The sequence below is a fragment of the Schistocerca cancellata genome, chromosome 5 (assembly GCF_023864275.1).
Source record: "Schistocerca cancellata isolate TAMUIC-IGC-003103 chromosome 5, iqSchCanc2.1, whole genome shotgun sequence".
In the NCBI taxonomy this organism is placed as follows: domain Eukaryota; kingdom Metazoa; phylum Arthropoda; class Insecta; order Orthoptera; family Acrididae; genus Schistocerca; species Schistocerca cancellata.
This window is the reverse complement of record NC_064630.1, coordinates 623,512,920-623,533,689: the sequence shown is the minus strand read 5'-3', so window position 1 is coordinate 623,533,689 and position 20,770 is coordinate 623,512,920. Positions and strand designations below refer to the sequence as shown.

At 43.2% G+C, this 20,770-nt stretch overlaps 1 protein-coding gene across 6 annotated transcripts in view; it reads right to left on the bottom strand.

The window, feature by feature from the left end:
- Positions 1 to 20,770, bottom strand: part of LOC126188057 (sialic acid synthase) — an 80,473-nt gene that overhangs the window by 3,680 nt on the left and 56,023 nt on the right. For 4 of the 6 annotated variants that reach the window (XM_049929496.1, XM_049929494.1, XM_049929495.1 and 1 more), the window contains 5 exons: positions 20,111 to 20,130; positions 19,271 to 19,404; positions 6,241 to 6,459; positions 6,030 to 6,153; positions 5,717 to 5,943 (listed from right to left, as the gene is read on the bottom strand). In XM_049929496.1, the coding sequence (XP_049785453.1) occupies positions 5,717 to 5,943; positions 6,030 to 6,153; positions 6,241 to 6,459; positions 19,271 to 19,402 (702 nt within the window). In that variant the 5' untranslated portion in view covers positions 19,403 to 19,404; positions 20,111 to 20,130. The remainder of the gene's footprint in view (positions 1 to 5,716; positions 5,944 to 6,029; positions 6,154 to 6,240; positions 6,460 to 19,270; positions 19,405 to 20,110; positions 20,131 to 20,770) is intronic. The other 2 variants (XM_049929500.1, XM_049929499.1) reach the window with 1 other exon arrangement.

Genomic DNA, 20,770 nt, shown 5'->3' with positions numbered 1-20,770 from the left:
TCGATGGCTAAAAAGACAGTGCCCTATCCGGAGTCTAGTTAAAATTACCTCCTCCCGACGACGCGTTCGGGAGGAAGAGGTCCAAGCACAGGGAAGAGCTTTCACGAACCTGCAATTTATTATGGGGAAGTGTCGACCAATGTGCGTGCCATAAAAGAATGACACGACGACATAAAACGCTCCGTAGATCGGCGAAGGGAATCGACTGAATAGCTGGCCGAAGAAGAGAGACTACAGCCTTGGCCGCAATATCAGCCGCCTCATTTCCACAGATACCAACATGTCCCGGGAGCCAGAGGAACGCCACCGAGACGCCCCCCAGGTGGAGAAAGCGCAGACAGTCCTGAATCCGGTGGACCAGAGGGTGCACAGGGTAAAGAGCTTGGAGACTGAGGAGAGAGATGAGAGAATCTGAGCAGATAACATACTGTATCCGCTGATGGCGGCGGATGTAATGGACAGCCTGGAGAACAGTGTAAAGCTCCGCAGTATAAACCGAACACTGGTCGGGAAGTCGAAATTGATTTGGGGTGTCACCAACAATATAGGCACTCCCTACACCTAACGATGTTTTCGAGCCATCAGTGTAAATAAATGTGGCTTCCTTCATTTGTGCACATAGAGCAGCAAATGCCCGACGATAAACAAGTGAAGGGGTACCATCCTTGGGGAAATTGACAAAGGTCACGGAGCAGGCAGATCCGGCGACGGCAGTCTCAGCGTAAAGGCTTTCCACAGGGCTGGTGTAAAAAGCTCCAGATACTAAACGTAATCCACGGTGGTGGATAGAGTCGAGACGACAAAGAATAGACGGCTGAGCAGAGGAGTAAACTATGCTTCCATAGTCCAATTTCGAGTGCACTAAGGCGCGATAGAGGCGGAGAAGGACCACTCAGTCCGCTCCCCAGGAGGTACCATTCAGGACACGGAGGGTGTTGAGCGATCGCAGACAGCGAGCCGAAAGATAGGAAACGTGGGAGGACCAGCATAGTTTTCTGTCAAACATAAGAGCCAAGAATTTAGCGACGTCCAAAAACGGAAGGTTGACAGGTTCTAGATGTAAGGAGGGTGGAAGAAACTCCTTACGTCGCCAAAAATTAACACAAACGGTTTTACTGGGAGAAAAACGGAAGCCGGTTTCAGTGCTCCAAGAGTGTAGGTGATCGAGACATCCTTGAAGACGTCGTTCAGGAAGGCTGGTCCGTTGAGAGCTGTAGTAGATCGCAAAATCGTCTACAAAGAGGGAGCCCAAGACATCAGGAAGGAGACAATCCATAATTGGATTTATGGCAATAGCAAACAGTACAACACTTAGCACGGAGCCCTGGGGTACCCCGTTTTCTTGGGAGAAAGAAAATGCCACAGCAAATTCTTTCACCTGCACTCTAAATGTGCGCTCTGCCATAAATTCGCGAAGAAAAAGGGGCAGCCAACCTCGAAAGCCCCAAGAGAACAGTGTGCGGAGGATGCCTGTCCTCCAACAGGTATCGTATGCTCTCTCCAGATCAAAAAATATTGTTACTGTTTGGCGTTTCCGGAGAAAATTGTTCATGATATAAGTGGAGAGAGAAAAAAGATGGTCAACTGCAGAATGATGCTTTCGGAAACCGCATTTGGCAGGTGTTAAAAGACTGCGGGACTCCAGCCACCAAGCTAAACGCAATTCACAATACACTCCAAAACCTTAGATACACTACTCGTGAGAGAAATGGGGCGATAGCTAGAGGGGAGATGTTTGTCCTTTCCCAGTTTCGGAACAGGAATGACGATAGCTTCCCGCCACTGTCTGGGAAAAGTACTGTCGGTCCAAATTCGATTATAAAGGCGAAGGAGGTAAAGCAGACTATGGTATGATAAATGCAACATTTGGATGTGGATACCATCCGGTCCTGGGGCGGAGGAGCGAGAAGAAGAGAGTGCATGTTGAAGTTCCCGCATGGAGAAAACAGTATTGTAGCTTTCGCGGTTTTGAGAGGAGAAAGCAAGAGGTCGCACTTCCGCTGCACGTTTCTTCGGGAGAAACGCTGGCGGGTAATTTGAAGAGCTCGAAATCTCAGCAAAGTGTTGACACAAAGAGTTAGAAATTGCGACGGGGTCCACTAATGTATCATGCACGACAGTGAGCCCAAAGACCGGGGAGAAACTAGGCGCTCCTGATAACTGTCGAATCCGACTCCAAACTTCCGAGGAGGGAGTGAAGGTGTTAAATGAGCTAATAAAGAATTTCCAGCTTGCCTTCTTGCTATCGCGGATGACGCGACGGCATCGCACACAGAACTGCTTATAGCGGATACAGTTGGCCAAAGTAGGATGGTGGCGGAAAACGCGAAAAGCACGTCGCCGCTCACGTACTGCGTCGCGGCATGCCTCGTTCCACCAAGGAACTGGGGGGCGCCGGGGCAATTCGGAGGTGCGTGGTATTGAACATTCCGCAGCTGTAAGAATAGCATTGGTAATATGTGTGACCTCATCGTCGACGCTAGGAAAGTGACGGTCATCGAATGTCGCTAGAGACGAAAAGTGTCCAATCGGCTTGGGCAAACTTCCAGCGTCGCGGGTGCATATAGGGCAGTTGAGGCTGCAGTCTAAGGACACATGGAAAGTGATCACTCGAGTGTGTTTCATCAAAGGCGAACCATTCGAAGCGCCAAGCTAGCGGAACAGTACCGACTGAAAGGTCCAAATGAGAGAAATTTGTCGTGGAGGCAGACAAAAATGTAGGGACCTCAGTGTTGAGGCAAACTAGATCCGCTTGGTGGAAGACGTCTAGCAATAGTGAGCCACGTGGACAAAGATGTGGAGATGCCCAAAGCAGGTGGTGGGCATTGAAATCCCCAACCAGCAAATAGGGGGGTGGAAGCTGACCAAGAAGATGAAGGAGATCAGCTCGTGCCATTGGTGTGGACGATGGAATGTATACAGTACAAAGAGAAAAGGTATATCCAGAAAGGGAAAGACGGACAGCGACAGCTTGGAAGGAAGTGTTTAAGTGGATTGGGTGATAATGGAGAGTATCATGGAGAAGAATCATGAGTCCTCCATGGGCTGGAGTGCCTTCAACAGAGGGGAGATCAAATCGGACGGACTGAAAATGAGGGAGAACAAAGCGGTCATGGGGACGCAGCTTTGTTTCCTGAAGACAGAAGATGACCGGCGAGTAGGATCGTAAGAGGATCGACAATTCATCCTTATTGGCTCGAATGCCGCAGATATTCCAGTGGATAATGGACATAGGGTGAACAGAAAAGGGAGGAATGTGACCAAGGTTGCCGTCAACTCAATGACTGCTCAGAGCTTGCGACCGACAGCATGGAATGGCATTCAGCCGAAGGCAGAAGATCCTGATCCATAGGTTGTTCAGGAGCAGCTCCTGCCACCAGCGATCGGCCGGTTGATCGGCCGCCAGCAGTGCGCCTTGGCGACACAGAAGACGGCCGAGGGCGATTTCCACCAGGTGGTGCTGTAGATGAGACACGCCTTGGCGGAGAAGGAGATGAACTGGGTTTCGTATTAGCCTTTCTGGAAATATGATGTTTAGATGAAGGAGGAACCGATGGTTGTGAAGTTGGGGTACGTAAAAAATCTTCACGAGTATGCTCTTTTTTCGAAGTCTTGGTGTCTGACTTTTGGGCTTGAGATTTAGCAGAACCCGATGAAGGGTGAGCCGTAGAGTGGGCAGACGAAAGTGGTGAGGTTGAACGGGTGATCTTTGCGCTGGCCGATATGACGACCGTGGCATTAAAGGTGAGGTCGCAAGTCTGCGTGGCCACCTCCTCTGTTGGCCGAGGAGAAGCAAGGACAGTGCTGTATTTTCCTGTCTGAGGCACGGTGGGCTGTCGACTGGCGAATAATTTTCAAGCAGCAAAGGTCGACACCTTTTCCTTCACTCTGATTTCCTGGATGAGCTTTTCGTCTTTAAAAATGGGGCAATCTCGAGAGGAAGCAGCGTGGTCACCCATACAGTTGATGCAGCGAGGGGATGGAGGTGGACAAGCACCCTCATGGGCATCCTTGCCACACGTAACACATTTGGCCAGACTGGAACAGGACTGGCTGGTGTGATTGAACCGCTGACACCGATAGCAACGCGTAGGGTTTGGGATGTAAGGGCGAACGGAAATTATCTCATAGCCTGCTTTGGTTTTGGATGAGAGTTGAACTTTGTCAAATGTCAAGAAGACAGTGCGGGTTGGAATGATGTTCGTGTCAACCTTTTTCATGACTATGAACAGCCGTTATGCCCTGGTCAGACAGGTAGTGCTGAATTTCGTCGTCAGACAATCCATCGAGGGAGCGTGTATAAACGACTCCACGCAAGGAATTTAAAGTACGGTGTGGTTCCACACGGACAGGGAAGGTGTGGAGAAGTGAAGTACGCAGCAATTTTTGTGCCTGGAGGGCACTGACTGTTTCTAACAACAAGGTGCCATTCCGTAATCTGGAACAAGACTTTACAGGACCTGCAATTGTGCCGACACCTTTCTGAATAATGAAAGGGTTGACCATGGAGAAGTCGTGACCTTCATCAGATCGAGAACCAACAAGGAACTGTGGCAACGATGGAAGAACTGTCTGTGGCTGAGACTCAGTGAACTTACTTTTGTGAGCAGACATAGTGGAAGGTGAGGAAACCATTGCGGAAGAATCCCCCATGATTACCGGCGTCTCTGATGGCGTGCTCCTCCCTTGTGGGGGCCCTCTCTGAGGGCACTCCCGCCTTAGGTGATTGTTCACACCTCAGGTCACACCTCCCGACAAACGGACGGAGGGACCAATCGGCACTTTCGGAAGGTATCAGCTCGGGTAATCACCCCTCCCTGGGCCTGGCCGTTACCAGGGGGTACGTACGTGTCCTACCTGTCTACCCGGGGCGGGGAATTACGCGTTACCCCGTCACCGGCTATGCACGAAAATGTGTGGGTCGGCCTTCAGACATGCACAGGGAGGAAGAAAGAGAAACGGAAAAACAAAGAAAGGGAAAGGAAAGAAGAGAGGTCTCAAACGCCGCAGTGGAGAAAAGGGTAAAGAGAAGAGGTAAGGAAAAGAGAAGGACAAAGGAAAGATGAAAACATACACGCAGAGAAGGCGAAGAATGCGTTACATTTACGAGCGTCCGTCTCCAGACATAGGCACAAACCATACTCCCAGAGGGGGAGAAAGGGAAGGAAAGAGCCAGAGGGGAGGGGAGGGGGGGGGGGGCGAAGACGGGGGATAGGGAAGGATGCGGAAAAGGAAGGTATGCAGCCCGGAAAGGAAGGAGGGCCACATTAGCTCGGAGTCCCATGCTCGCTGCGCACATATCCACAAAAGAGTTGTGGACACCCTGGGGGGTTTCAGCCGGGTTTGTCTTCCATTTATAATTACCATAATGCTGACATAACATTGAACTGTAATCTTCCCTTTATTTCCTTTAAATGCATTGCTAGACTTTAAGAATAAAGAAGTCTCCTAACAATTCATAAATGAAGACTTGTACATCTCATATGAAATTACTACGCAAATTAAAATTTCATTATGTTATTTATATGGAGCTATACTTCCCAGTTGATTCTGTGAATTCAACTAAGTAGTAACATAACTGATTTTATTGAGCTCTACATTTTTTCTAAACAATAAGTTTTGAGGGAGTAAATAAAGTGGTAATATATTCAGAGGGCTTTAATAGCTATATTAGATACTCTCCACAAACAAAGTAACAGCAGACTATTGATAATACCTTGGATCCCATAGCAATAGCAGCTATTGAAATTGCTATCCCAACTTCATGTCCAGAATATCCAATATGTATATCAGGAAATTCCTGTTTGAATGTAGTGATAACTCTCAAGTTGACTTCCTCGGGCTTTGTAGGATACGATGAAACACAGTGCAATAAACAAAATTTACTAAAGATAGGTCGAACACAGTGATATATCTTTTTCACTATTTCCATGTCTGTCATACCTATATAAAACAAATGTATTACAACATAGTTACAACATTCATAGAAATTCAAGGAACTTGCAAATAAAACAACTATAAATACAAACCTGTAGATATGAACATGGGCCGTTTCTTAAATGCTGCATATCTCAACAAGGGAAAATTGTTTGCATCACCAGAACCAATTTTTATGAATGGGACATTCAGAGAGTCAAGCATATCAACTGATACCTAAGAATGACACATCATTAATGATAAAGATAAAACAATAAATTTACTGTTAAGAGAGTAGAGGGCTTTTAGGGACTGTATACTTACCATATCCATTGCTGATGCCGAGAACATTATTCCAACTTCTTCTTCAGCATATCGCTGCAACTCTCTAAACTGCTCCTGATCAAATTCCAAAAATCTTTTATGTTCACCATATGTTTTACCCCAAGAGTTCTCATTTTCATAAGGCCGATTAAGAGCTTCAGCATTAAATTTTTCGGATAAGCAAGATTTTTGGAATTTCACACAGTCAGCTCCACTTTTCTGCAAAAAAATAATAATAATAAATCAAGTAACTTTGTTAAAATAAAAGTATTACTTGCAGAAATTTAATCTTTTTCCAAGGCAACACAAGAGTATATCCATGCATTCTATCATTATCTGCATCTGGCTTGTATATTCTGTAAATTGCGATAGATATGATTACTTTTCATGAGGATTTATATTAATGTTTCTACTGATTACATTTCTGAACAAAGTCTGGGAAGATGATTGTGAGTGCTAAAGCATTTCATAAAAGATTACAAGGAAAGAAGTCTGTACACTACATACTGCAGTAGATATTTACAAAAGAGATGATGATAACCAAGGTTTTGCCATCGGTTGTTCATACCTTGGATTCATGTTTATAACATCTGCTTCTTCCACGCACCAATATGATTGATCTGTTTTAAAGACAGCAACTTAAACTGACACAGCTAGCTAATAATAAACCAGTTCTTCAGGAAAAATGTGAATGCACTGTGATAGACTCGTATTGCCAGTCTACTCAATGATTTGTTTTACAACATACAATGAGGTGTCAAAGGTAACGGGAAAGCAATATACAGTACACAGTTGGCAGTACCACCGCATACACAAGACAAAAGTGCAGTGCATTGGCAGAACTGTCATTTGCACTCAAGTGATTCATGTGAAAAGGTTTCCGATGTGATTGTGGCCGAATGATGGGAATTACAAGACTTTGGATAAGGAATACTAGTTGAAAGTAGACACATGGGACATTCCATTTTGGAAATAGTTAGGAAATTCAATATTTGGAGATCCACAGTGTCAAGAATGTGCTGAGAATAACTAATTTCAGGCATTACCTCTCGCCATGGACAACACGGTGGCCAACGGCCTTCACCTAACAAACGAGAGCAGTAGCATTTGTGTAGAATTGTCAGTACTTACAGACAAGCAACATTGCATGAAATATCGATAGAAATCAAAGTGGGACATACGACAGAATTATCTGTGAGGACAGTGTGGCAAAATTTGGTGTTAATGCGCTATGGCAGCACATGACCAACACAAGTGCCTTTGCTAACAGCATGACATCATCTTAAGCTCCATCCTAGTCTCATGACCATATCAGTTAGACCCTAGACAGCTGTAAAATTGTGGACTTGTCAGATGGCTCCTGATTGCAGTTAGTAAGAGCTGATGATAGGGTTCAAGTGTGGTGCATACCCCACAAAGCTGTGTACCAGGTTGTCAACAAGGCACTCTGCAAGTTGGTGGTGGCTACACAATGGTGTGGACTGTGCATACATGCAATTGACTGGGTCCTCTGGTCCAACTAAACCAATCACTGACTGGAAATTGTTATATTCAGCTACCTGGAGACCATTTGCAGCCATTCATGGCCTTTATGTCCCCAAACAATGATGAAATTTTTATGGATGTCAATGTGCCATGTCACCGGGCCAAAATTGTTCATGATTGGTTTGGTGAACATTCTGAACAATTCAAACAAATGATTTGGCCACCCAGATTGCCCAACATGAATCCCATCGAAGAAGAAACTGTTGGGTGAAGGGTGTGGGGAGAGTGAGCTACAAGAGATTGAGGCCAAGACAAATATAGGAGTGATGGATGAGTTTTAAGGACAATTCTCATTTGCGTAGTTCAGAGAAGGTGGTGGTGGAGGGAAGGATCCAGATGGGCCAGGTATAAAAGCACATATTTAAATCAAGTGTGTTATGCTTGGCTGCATGTTGTGACACCATATGGTCAACTTTGTTCTTAGCAACAGTTTGATAAAGATCATTTATCCTGGTCGACAGCTGGTTGTTTGCCTCAAAGATGTAAAAATGTGTGCAATGTTTGCAGCAGAGTTGGTATATGACCTGGGTGCTTTCACAGTTGTTCCAGCCTCTGATGGGGCAGGAGAAGCCTGTGGCAGGGTTGGAGTAAGATATGCTGGATGGATGGATTGGACAGGTCTTGCACCTTGTGCCACAGGGATATGACCCCTGTGGCAAAGGTTGGGAACGGGAATGGCGTAGGTATGGACTAAGATGATGTGTATGTTGGGTGGACAAGGGTGCATCAATTTAGGAGGGATGGGAAGGATCTTGGGTAGGGCGTCTCTCATTTCAGGGTATGATGAGAGATAAACACGGCCCTGGCAAAGGATATTGTTCAGTTGTTCCAGTGCATGGTGATACTGGTTGACGAGGGGGCACTCCTTTGTAGCTGGCTGATTCTTGCGAGTGGTGGGAGGACAGAGTGTGTGAGGATATAGCACGGGAAATCTGTTTGTGGACTAGCTTTAGGAGGTCCCACATGACATATTGAGAGCTTTTGATCAAGGCAATCAGATACTGTATTTCTCGATTACCAAAAAGCATTTGAACAGTACCACACTTATGCTTACTGTCAAAAGTATGGTTGAATGGAGTATCAAATGAAATTTATGACTGGATTGAGGACTTTTTGGTAGAGAGGATGCAACATGTTATCTTGGATGGAGAGTCATCATCAGATGTAGAAATAACTTCCAGTGAGCCCCAAAGAAGTGTGTTGGGACCTTTGCTGTTCATGTTGTACATTGATGACATTGCATACAATATTAAATGGTAACATCAGACTTTTTGCAGTTGATGCAGTTATCTATAAGAACTATCTGAAAGAAGCTGCATACATATTCAGTCACATCTTGATAAGATTTCAAAGTGGTGCAGAGATTGGCAACTTGCTTTAAATGTTCAGAAATGTAAAATAGTGCACTTCATGAAATGATAAAACGTAGTATCCTATGACTATAATATCAGTGAGTTACTGTTGGAATTGGCCAACTCGTACAAATATTTGGGTGAACGCTTTGTAGGGATATGAAATGGAATGATCAACATAGGTTCAGTCACGGGTAAAGCAGTTTATTGGTAGAACACTGTAGAAGTACAATCAGTCTACTATGGAGAGTGCTTAAAAATCACTCGTGCGACTGGTTCTAGACTATTGCTCATGTGTGCGGGACCCATACCAGATAGGACTAACAGGAAATATTGAACATACATAGACAAGGGCAGCATGAATTGTCACAGGTTTGTTTGATCCTTGGGAGAGAATCACATAGGTAGATACTGAAGGAACCGAGCTGGAACACTCTTTAAGATAGACGTAAACTATCCTGAGAAAGTCTATTAAAGTTTCAAGAACTGGGTTTAAATGATTACATTAGGAATATACAACAACCATCTATGTATCGCTCACATATGCATCATGAGGATAAAAATAGAATAATTACTGCATGTGGAGAGGTATTCAAACAATCATTGTTCCTATGCTCCATACAAGAATGGAACAAGAAGAAACCCTAATAACTAGTATAATGGGACATACCCTCTCCAACGCACCTCACAGTGGTTTGCAGAGTATAGGTGTAGATGTATATGTGGTGCCTGTGTGAAGGCCTTCATGAGACCTTCAGCACACTGGATAAGGGAGTTCTCGTCACTGCAGATATGTCGTCCACAACTGGCTAGGTTATGTGGGAGCGATCTTTCGATGTGAAAGGGGTGGCAGCTGGACTGTTTGTGGTCTGTCTACATTAAATGAACCAACCACCACCAGTACCTGCATTAAGTGTCAATTTGGTAAAAGCTTAATCTACTGTCCGAAGTTAGTTTGGTTTACTAAAAGATAAAAATAGTTTACACCTGTCAATGAAGTAGTGTGTCAATCATAACTTCATTTAAAAGTAAATATATGATATCAATCTAAATAAAGCCTTCAAATTTTTCACCTTTAAAATGTTGCCACAAATAACGAGACTCATCTTAACTTCTTACATTCCCGTTAATGTTCTGTAACTTTGTGCTGGAAGGTTGTGTTACATCTGATAAGCATAAAAGACTTTCCAATATTCCAATAGCCCTTTTGTTTTTATTTATCATTATTAAAAGTTCATGATACTCATTTGTAAGTTTTTTATGTTTTAAAGGAAGACACTAAATGCTCTTCTCTCAGTTGCACAGATTTGTCCTAGTTGTAATTATTTTCTGGGAGCTGTTTCAACTTAGCTATACTTATTCTGTACAATAGTGTTATAACATCAAGTTTAACACATATATTTCAGAACGACACAACACATACAAGTCACAGAGTAAGTTGACAAGCAAAACATGTGTACACGTTAGCATTCGAATGCCGCTGCTCGGCCGGCCGCTTAGGTGGCACAGCTGCTGCATTGCTGGCAGACAGCGCCGCACGTAGAGGACGCGCGTAATTGCGCGGCGGTGCTTTGAATGATTGGCGAGTCACAACACTTTTCCCCCCTTTGAAATTGTTGCACTGGTCTTGATGGAGGTGTCCTGGAGACGGCTAACATCCATAGGCGTTGTTTGACTCGCCGTAAAGTCTCGAGGAGGTGGCTTTCCGTACGGATGGAAGTGTCCCCGATGATATTGGGTCGAGATGACAGGAGACGTAGGGGTCGAATCTGCTGGGGCCCCATGCACCAATCTGCCCGTTGCGGCAAGTCTGGGAGATGTGTCGGCGTCCGTTGGAGGAGGAGGCGAGTAGATTTGCTCCGACAGAGGATGGTCATCCGGTTCCTGCATGGGCACGTCTCCTGGTGGCGTCCGTACTTGTGCTGGCATCGTGATGACTGTGAGAGGGCTGCGTTGTGAGTATTGAGAGATGCCAAGATCCCAAGCATCAGGTAGAGCCAAAGATGGTGTAGCGGCATTCGGAACAGGCGTTGCTGGCACACGAGGCCGAAGCTGGTCCAAATGACACACTGCAACACCCGTGTCCGTCTGGATTTCATACAGGCGTCCGCCACGGTGTCTTAAGATGCGGCCCGGGCTCCATTTTGACCGCCTGCCATATCCCCGTACCCAGACGAGGTCGTAGGTGGTGAACCGGCCAAGTGAAGGCACCCGCGGCCGTGAGGTGGAAGGCCGCAGAAGATGAAGTAGCATGCGGGGCTGTCAGCCATGTAAGAGCTCAGCCGGGTTGTGGTCGCCCATGGGGGTGAAACGGTAAGACGCCAGAAACTGAGAAGCGCATCATCAGCAGCAGAAGAAGTCAGAAGTTTCCGCATCTGAGCCTTAAATGTGCAGACCAGTCGTTCAGCCTCACCGTTGGATTTTGGATGGAACGGCAGGGCAGTGACATGCATAATGATGTGACGAGCACAAAAATCCGCAAATTCGGAAGAGGCAAATTGCGGACCATTATCAGTAACAAGAGTAGAGGGGAGGCCTTCCAAGAAAAAATGCGGGCGAGAGCACTGGTGGTTGCCACAGTGATAGGCGACGTGCAACGGACAATGAAAGGAAAGTTGAGGTGGCGTCAATTACGAGGAGCCAATAAGTACCTAAAAAGGGTCCCGCAAAGTCAGCATGAATGCGCTCCCAGGGCTTCTCAGGCGAAGGCCACGGTGACAAAGATGACATCGGGGCAGCGGCCTGTGACGCACAAGGGCCGCAGGCAGCGACCATGTGTGCTATTTCAGAGTCGATTCCAGGCCAGTACACATGACGGCGCGCCAGAGATTTTGTGCGAGACACACCCCAGTGCCCTTGGTGAAGGAGGCGCAAGACCAAAGCACGCAAAGACGCGGGTACCACAACACGCGGTGAAGCAGTGTCAGTGGAGAGGAGGATATCATCATCCCTAGCCGTGAGGCGGTAGCGCAAAGCGTAGTAGTTCCGCAACGGATAAGAAGTCTTAGCGGGCGGGCGATCTGGCCAACCCTTCTGAATACAGCATAAAACCTGGGAGAGGGTAGGGTCAGAACCAGTAGCAGCTGCCAGCCTGTCCCCAGTGATGGGGAACCTGTCCACAACCCGCTGCTCGGCAACATCCAGGTGGAAACACAAAGGTTCGTCCCTATCGAATGCCTGATCAGGACCCATGGGAAGGCAAGACAAAGCATCAGCATTTGCATGTTGAGCTGTTGGCCGGAAATGAATCTCATAATTGAAACGAGACAAGTAAAGAGCCCAACGCTGGAGGCGGTGTGCAGCCTTGTCAGGAAGTGACGATGGATGAAACAAGGAAACAAGTGGTTTGTGATCCATAACAAGATGAAATTTTGAGCCATAGAGAAAAACACCAAACTTATGAAGAGCATAAATAATGGCCAAAGCTTCTTTCTCAATTTGAGAATACTTTTGTTGGGCATCCGTGAGCATTTTGGAGGCACAAGCAATGGGTTGTTCCGAACCGTCAGAAAAATGGTGCGCAAGGACTGCACCGACCCCATACTGAGAGGCGTCTGTGGCAAGAACAAGATGTTGGCCAGGTCGATAAGTAGCCAGGCACAGGGCCTGTTTCAGCATAGTCTTCAATTTCTGGAAAGCCGCATCGCATGACACCGACCAGTGAAAAGGCACGTTTTTATGCAACAGGCGATGCAACGGCTGAGCCACCGAAGCCAAACTTGTGATAGTATGCTATTTTCCCCAAGAAGGCCTGCAGTTCCTTAACAGATGCAGGGCGAGGAAGGGCATCGATCGCAGCGAGAGTTTGCTGAAGCGGACAAATACCGTCCCGAGAGAGTTGAAACCCCAAGTACGTGATAGATGCCTGAAGAAATTGTGATTTCTTAAGATTACACTTAAGACCAGCAGTCTGTAAGACATGAAAAAGTGTGCAGAGATTTTGAAGATGTTCTTCAGTGGTGGAGCCAGTGACAACAATGTTGTCCATGTAATTGATACACGCAGGGACAGGGAGCAATAATTGTTCCAAGAATCGCTGAAAGAGAGCAGGGGCGCTAGCAACCCCGAATGGCAAGCACTGGTATTGATAGAGGCCGAAAGGTGCATTAAGGACCAGAAACTGCCGGGAAGCAGCGTCGAGAGGAAGTTGATGATAAGCTTCTGACAGGTCAATTTTAGAATAGTACTGGCCTCCAGCAAGTTTAGTGAAAAGTTCTTCAGGACGGGGCATAGGCTAAGTGTCGATAAGGCATTGAGCATTTACAGTGGCATTGAAATCGCCACAGAGACGAATATCACCATTTGGCTTAGCAATGACAACAGGAGAGGACCACTCACTGGAAGTGACAGGAAGCAAGACCCCTGAAGTAGTGAGACGATCCAACTCCCGTTTTACCCGATCACAAAGGGCCACAGGAATGGGCCGAGCCCGAAAAAACTTAAGCCGAGCAGTGGGTTTGAGCGTGATATGAGCTTCAAAGTCGTTTGCACGGCCTAACCCAGGAGAAAAAAGGGACGAAAATTTCGTCGACAAGGAGTCCAGTTGAGCATAAGGAATAGCATCAGAGACAATATTGACAGAGTCATCTATGGAGAACCCAAAAACGCGAAACGCATCGAAACCAAAAAGATTTTCTGCGTTGCTCTGGTCGACCACAAAGATGGGAACAGTGCGAACGACGGATTTGTAAGATACCTCAGCATTAAACTGTCCCAAGAGAGAAATCTATTTATTGTACGTCCGTAATTGCCGAGTGACATGTGACAGGAGTGGAGAACCCAACTGAAGATACGTCTGAGAATTAATCATAGTGGCAGCAGAACCGGTATCCACTTGCATGCGAACATCTCGACCAAGGATTTGGACAGTGAGTAATAACTTCCCTGAGAGGGAAGAAGTGCAGACAACACAGAATCAGAATCAGCGTTATGTTCATGAACATCATGTATGCGGTCGGATTTGCAAACTGAAGACACATGACCTTTCTTTTTGCAATTGTGACACACAGCCCAACGTTGGGGAGAATCCTTGCGTGAATGTTCCGTAAAACACCGCCGACATGAAGGAAGTTGCTGGGGGTTTTGCTGCAGTTTCTTAGCGGGTTGTTTACGGCTAGGCCGAGGCTGCGCGTGGGAGCGCACTGCGGCCACGTCGGCCGGCGGGGACGCGCCGCACGCGTCGTCAACAGCGCACAGAGGTTGTATTTCCCCAACATCACCCCACGCCTCTATTTGCGCCCCAGCGGCGCGAGAAATTTCAAAAGACTGCGCAATGGAGAGAACATCTAGAGTCGGATTCGCCAACTGAAGGGCACGTAGCGTCCCGTACCATGGAATCGGCATAGGATTCTTTGTGAACGTCAGTAACAAATTGACACTTTCGACTGAGGCCGTGAAGTTCAGCAGCCCAAGCGCGATAGGACTGATGTGGCTGTTTTTGACAACGATAAAAGGCAACACGAGAGGCTACCACATGCATCTGCTTTTGAAAATAGACAGAAGTGAGCACATTTCAGCAAACGACAAAGACGCAGGATCCTTTAAAGGAGCCAATTGCGACAACAACCGATACATTTGAGGTGAAATCCAGGAAAGGAACAGAGACTTACATGGTTGTTCGTCCGTGACATCAAATGCCAAGAAGTGCTGTCTAAGACGTTTTTTATAATCAGACCAGTCTTCCGCCGTCTTGTCATAAGGAGGAAAAGGAGTTACAGCCAACGACGAGAAACGCCCCGCATTTGACGCTGCGACGAAATCGCGAATCGCCGCTGTTAGAAGCGTTTGCTGTTCAAGGAGATTTTGCAGTAGTTGCTCGACAGTAGCCATGGAACCCTGTGGGTCAACGGTGAAAAGGAAAAATCCACTACCTCTTCGCCAATTGTTATAACGTAAAGTTTAACACATATATTTCAGAACGACACAACACATATAAGTCACAGAGTAAGTTAACAAGCAAAACATGTGTACACGTTAGCATTCGAATGAGCACCGAGTCCCAGTCTAGCGGCTGCTGTTCAGTTGGCCGCTTAGGTGGCGCAGCTGCTGCATGACTGGAAGACAGCGCCGCACGTAGAGGACGCGCGTTGCGCGGCGGCGCTTTGAATGATCGACGAGTCACAACAAATAGTTTAATGGAATAATTTTCCTTAGCAAAAGCTTAGTGGATACACTGAGAATCACGGGGATTGGATGGACACTGATTTTGTCAGATAGGATGTCACTGGTAATAAGACTCGTTTAAAAAGGGTCAAAGAACAGAGGTAAAAAATCACAGAGCAATCTCTCTACTATCTCGAATTTCTAAAATATTAGAAAAAAATATTTTATAAGTGGCTGATTCATTTTATAGAAGAACATTAGGGCTTCTCAAAATCACAGCATAGTTTCCGTAAATGTAGGTCAACGGAAACTGCTGTCTTTGATTTTTTTACGTGAAGCTCTGATCTCAGTTGGCCAAAAACATCAGTTATCTGCGGAGTGAACATAATGATGATTACAGCTGTTGAAATAAGTGTAATAAGAATGTAACTTGGAAACACATTAGCTTTAACTTATTTCAGAAGTGTAACTTGGTAACCTTTCGTTGAGTTTTGTTAAGCCACTGTGTGGAAGAAAACATTTATAGTTCGTGTTCAGACGGCAGAATGATATTTTAAGGAACTTAAGTTGAAACATAGTTTTTACACAGCCCTCATGTGAATACATTTGTATAAATTTTTTTTTACGAAAGTGAAATTTAGTGCCATGTTAGCCTTTATTATACTTACACACAACAGAAAACCATGAGGAAGCGAAAGATAGGAGAGTTATTAAGGCCGTTTTTGCGACTCGTACAACACCTCCACTTAAGCGAACAGATGACAAAATTACATCTACGTTGAAGACATCTGACTTTTCAGGCTATGCAAGGTAAGTGCAAAGGAGCAGTGACCACCCGTGCAACCAACGTCGAGCAACGGACACTGAGAAAGAGACATTTTACTGTCAATTATAATACTATGTTCTTTATTTTTTATAGAAAGAAATGATATATATATTCACCACATACATGATGTTTAACCTTCACTAAAGTAGAATAAAGTTCATGTTTGAACTCTTGAGAGGAAATTTGATGTTATTATATAATACACATTATGAGAGAGAATCTCTGTGAGATATATTTTCCATTTGTATAGACGGTATCCACAAGAAGTGGAGGTATCGAGGAAGTACTGAGCAGCTATGTGATTTACTCATGCAAGGATTTGTTAATGTAAAATACACTTAGTCATATGAACAGTCAGAACACAAACAGAGAATCTGTCATGAGGTTACACTACACAGACTTGACGTAGGGACACTTACATGTACCCATGATTTGGTAAATTGTAAGCACCTCCTTTCACACAACCCTTGAAGGTGATGCAAACGTTATAATGTATTGTGTTCTCTTTTTATGTAGTAGCTGTAGGATTTGGTAGTTTATAGGTAGTGAATAGTTTCTTCCAGTCTATCTTTCTTTCTTTCTCCATTATCCTACCACCACCTGCAGCTGGTTATTTTTTTATGGAATATAAGAATATACAGTGTGACAGGGGGTGAATAAAAAGACATGAATATTGATGGCATTACAAGCCTGGTCAACCACTAGCCAATATATGGAATCAAAAGAAATAAAGAAAGAAATAATAACTGAAGGAACGCCCGTGCTTTAAATATTAAGTCTGATATCCACTGGCACGCCCAAACCTGAATAAAAAAGGTAATACCCCAATAAAAGAAAGCCAATGGGACTTATAATAATTTTTTAGTGTAAATATTTCACATGCATATTCTTGTAAATTTATATGTATTTGTATATGTGTTAAAACTTTGCATATTGTCAACACATTCTGAAATGTGACCACGAAGTGTAAGCTTTCATAATTAACGATGTCAACATGCTGGGACAAAGTGAACTTTGTTAAAATGTAAATATGGCAAAAAAGTGTTGCAAAAAGTGTTAAACTGTGAACGTTATAAACGACGAATTTTGTGTTGTTGGTGAAACTTATGGTGCATAAACCAAATAACTGTTTGTAAACCGATATCAACTGCAATTTACTACGACGATAATGAGGATTTTCACACTGCAAATGAACGTTTGTTGGCGAGTGTAAACAAGGCGAGTGTAAACAACGTGATGATACACCTACCTTTGCGAACATCGACGCCATTGTTCCTGGCCGGCCTTCAGATGCTTTGGAGACAATAAACTCAGCACCTAACGTAGGCGATGTGAAGGCAAAAAACTACATCGACCATATATGCCCCGGGAACAATAGTCATGAAAACGCACAAGGACCTGGAGTGTTGTGTCGTAACAGAAGACATGGACATTGCTTCAGATCACGCACACGTTCAATCTTATGGTGTCACCGGACTTAGCATGCCATTTATGCTGGAATAATAACTTGTAATGAACACTATGTGAAAGTGAATACTGTGCAAGACTGTCATAACACAACGATTTTGAAACTGCCGCACGCGAAATTCAATGATGCTATTGCGCATGCGCAAAGACTACGTGCTGCCAGAGATGCATTGGGAAACCAACGCTGGAAGCGCACAACATTAACTGCGCTGACGAGCAGCTTGCTCAAACACGCTCTATGTAAATACATGTATATTAATTTTGTAAAAGGTATCAAAACTGTAACAATTGTATTTAGTATATAGATTTAGAAAGTAAGTATTGACAAAGATTATCCCCTATAAATGCACGTGGCCTTTCCTATGAAAATATGTATATATTGACATTTAGGTATATCTATTATATTGTTTGTAGCCTGCCACGCTAAATGTTTTAGCGTGACACTCGACGGGGCGATGTAGCGGGACTTTGAATTTCGCCGCGCTACACTCGTTCCCTCAGATAAAAATTATACCGTTGCAGCGGTATGAGCGCTCGACGGCAGAGATAAAATACTAAAATTGTAACTCTTTTTTGTTTTTCTATCCGTTTCTTTATTGTCTCTCGAGAGCGGAAGCTTAATGCAGACGTGATCTGATTAAGACGAAAAAACTTATTAATGTGTGGACATTGTGGAAGTTGTTATGAAATTCGGAGGATGGAGAGAAGCAACTAAAATAAATTGCATTATAATATCAAGACGGTTTTGGATATATTAGAAATTCCTGGACAATGAAACTTATTGCTGGATTTCGGAGCAGACTTTTAACGCAGAAATGAAGTAGGAGATTTTTGAAGACCTGGACGCCGCACGAAAGAAGACGTGTTAACCTGGTAAAGGATGAACTCTTATCTACGCCATTTCCCCCTGTCAGTTACCTTTTGTTATTCTCTGTTCTTTTTCAATAATTTTTGTAGTGGAAATTGGTTTAAGTTTTGCTCACAAACGCCACAAGGACCACCCCAACAATAGCTTTTCCGAATCACGAAGTCCGATAGCTTTTCATTCTTTCCCTTTTTCACGGTCATTTACGATTTAAAAAAAGAAAAAAAACTTTTTATTCACCATTTCTTCCCACATTTTCAACCTTTTCTTTTTCTTCTCTTTTTCTTTTTAATAAACACTACAGTCCCCTAAAGTTTAAGAGCAATTGCAATGCTACTATTATAACAAAAGGAGATGTAACTTACATGTACCAATGCAAACAGTATTAATGATGTAAACAAAATTGTAATTTAATATGAAATGGGCTGAGAATATCATTGCTCAAAATTATGATTTGTTCAATGCCAGTTAGTATCAGTGGATACTTGTCAGTGCATGTAATATAATTTCACCTGATCCATACAATGTATTTTGTCCACAGACCCAATAAATAAATAAATATTTTTGTTATTCCATCCTGGAATTTTCATTGTTTGATTTATACCCAAAATGAGATTTTTGGGAATATTGTTGCCATCATTACAACTTTTCCAGGTTTGTGACTGTGGAATTATGTTGTTGCATAGACAAGCATTTCAGACCTTGTTACAAGTGGCCAAAATGTTGGTCTATATAACATGATGCTGCAGTCACATACCCAGAAACATTTGTTGAAGTTATAAAAATTTCTTGCAGTTAATATCTTGCTTAAGAAAATGCCTAGTCCATTATTTATTGTAAATGATAAAGAGAGAATCTTGAATTATAGCTCACCTTTGCACAACTGATTAGTTTCTTAGCTATTCCAATATCACCTTGATGGTTCTGACCGATTTCGGCAATAATGAAGCATGGTTCATTAGTTCCCACTTTTTTTCCATAAGCTATATCAATATCTGCAGCCATTGCTAGGAGAAAAGAGAAGGCATTTTGAACATCACATGATGCATATCTGTGAATTATATTCACAATTTAAAATGCATTTACAACAGATAGAACTGAGAACAGTTGGTGTGGAGTTAACAGACACTTGAAACAGTTAGAAGCAATGAATTGTGAGCAATCAAAACCCAAGGAAAAAATTAAAGAAAATTAGTAGTGTAAACAATTAAGCTCATGAATTGTGGGCATCAAAACTCAGGGAGAAATTAAAGAAGCAAGTAGCATAGAAAAAGGTCATTAATTGTGAGCAATCAAATGCCAACAAAAAACTGAAGAAAGTAAGTAGGGTATTGTTGACAAATGTATTATGTATGTGCATTTTATTATGAAAAGAAAATCTTTGATGAAATACAAACAATGATTGATAAGACAGATTATCAGAGACATATAAAATGAAGCAATGAATAAAGATAGGTATGAACGAAATAAAAATGAGTACTTGTTTCAATTTCCAATTTTTGTATGGGAATTTTTCAAACTGTCATTAGTTTTTGTGCATAAACCTATCACTTCCCACTAAAATCTAAAGATGAGTTGTGATAATTCTCTAGTTTTCATTAAGTATCCTCATTATGGAGAAATGACAAGTAGTTATGAAGTGAACATAACAATTTATCAAAGATTATTTGAAATGTCTGCTTTTATTTACAAGAATTTATTATTTATACTCACCAGAGGTGACCAGCTGCTCACTGTCAGCGTGCATGCAAAGACCAAAGATTGTGAACGAAATTTGCTGATAACAGTGATAATATTTCACACTACAGTCACACTAATGAAATTACAGATAATCATTATTAATCTGTGCTACTCAACATGATCAAAAGATCTTTTGTAGACAGTTTGTGTCAAGCCTAGTGGAATTAACATATGGCATGTCAACTGCATACAATCTGAAGACTTACTCAATCTTACTGAATGTAATTATTACTTTATTTATTATAACTGCATATAAGTTATATGAACAATAATTTTAATACTTTAATTAACTTTTTAATAAACTGGAGTTTTTATTTGGTTAATGATCCACTGCAGCTACATAGAAGAATTTCATTTACAAGTGAGTTATTGATCTATAAATTATAGTGGCTCAAAAAAACTGATGGGATACTACACCTTACAGTATCTACTGCAAGAGAATAAATAGTGAAGTCCTTTAAAACTACTGAAAGGCAAATTATGGCAAAATTTAATTATGGAGTGCTGAAAGTCATTTACAATATTATGTCCAAAACCAGCCATTTTATTGCATATGTCACAGTTCAAGAATAAATAATTAGCTCTAAATAGTTCAGTACAAATTCTATGCAACTAAGATAAAGTAATGGTATG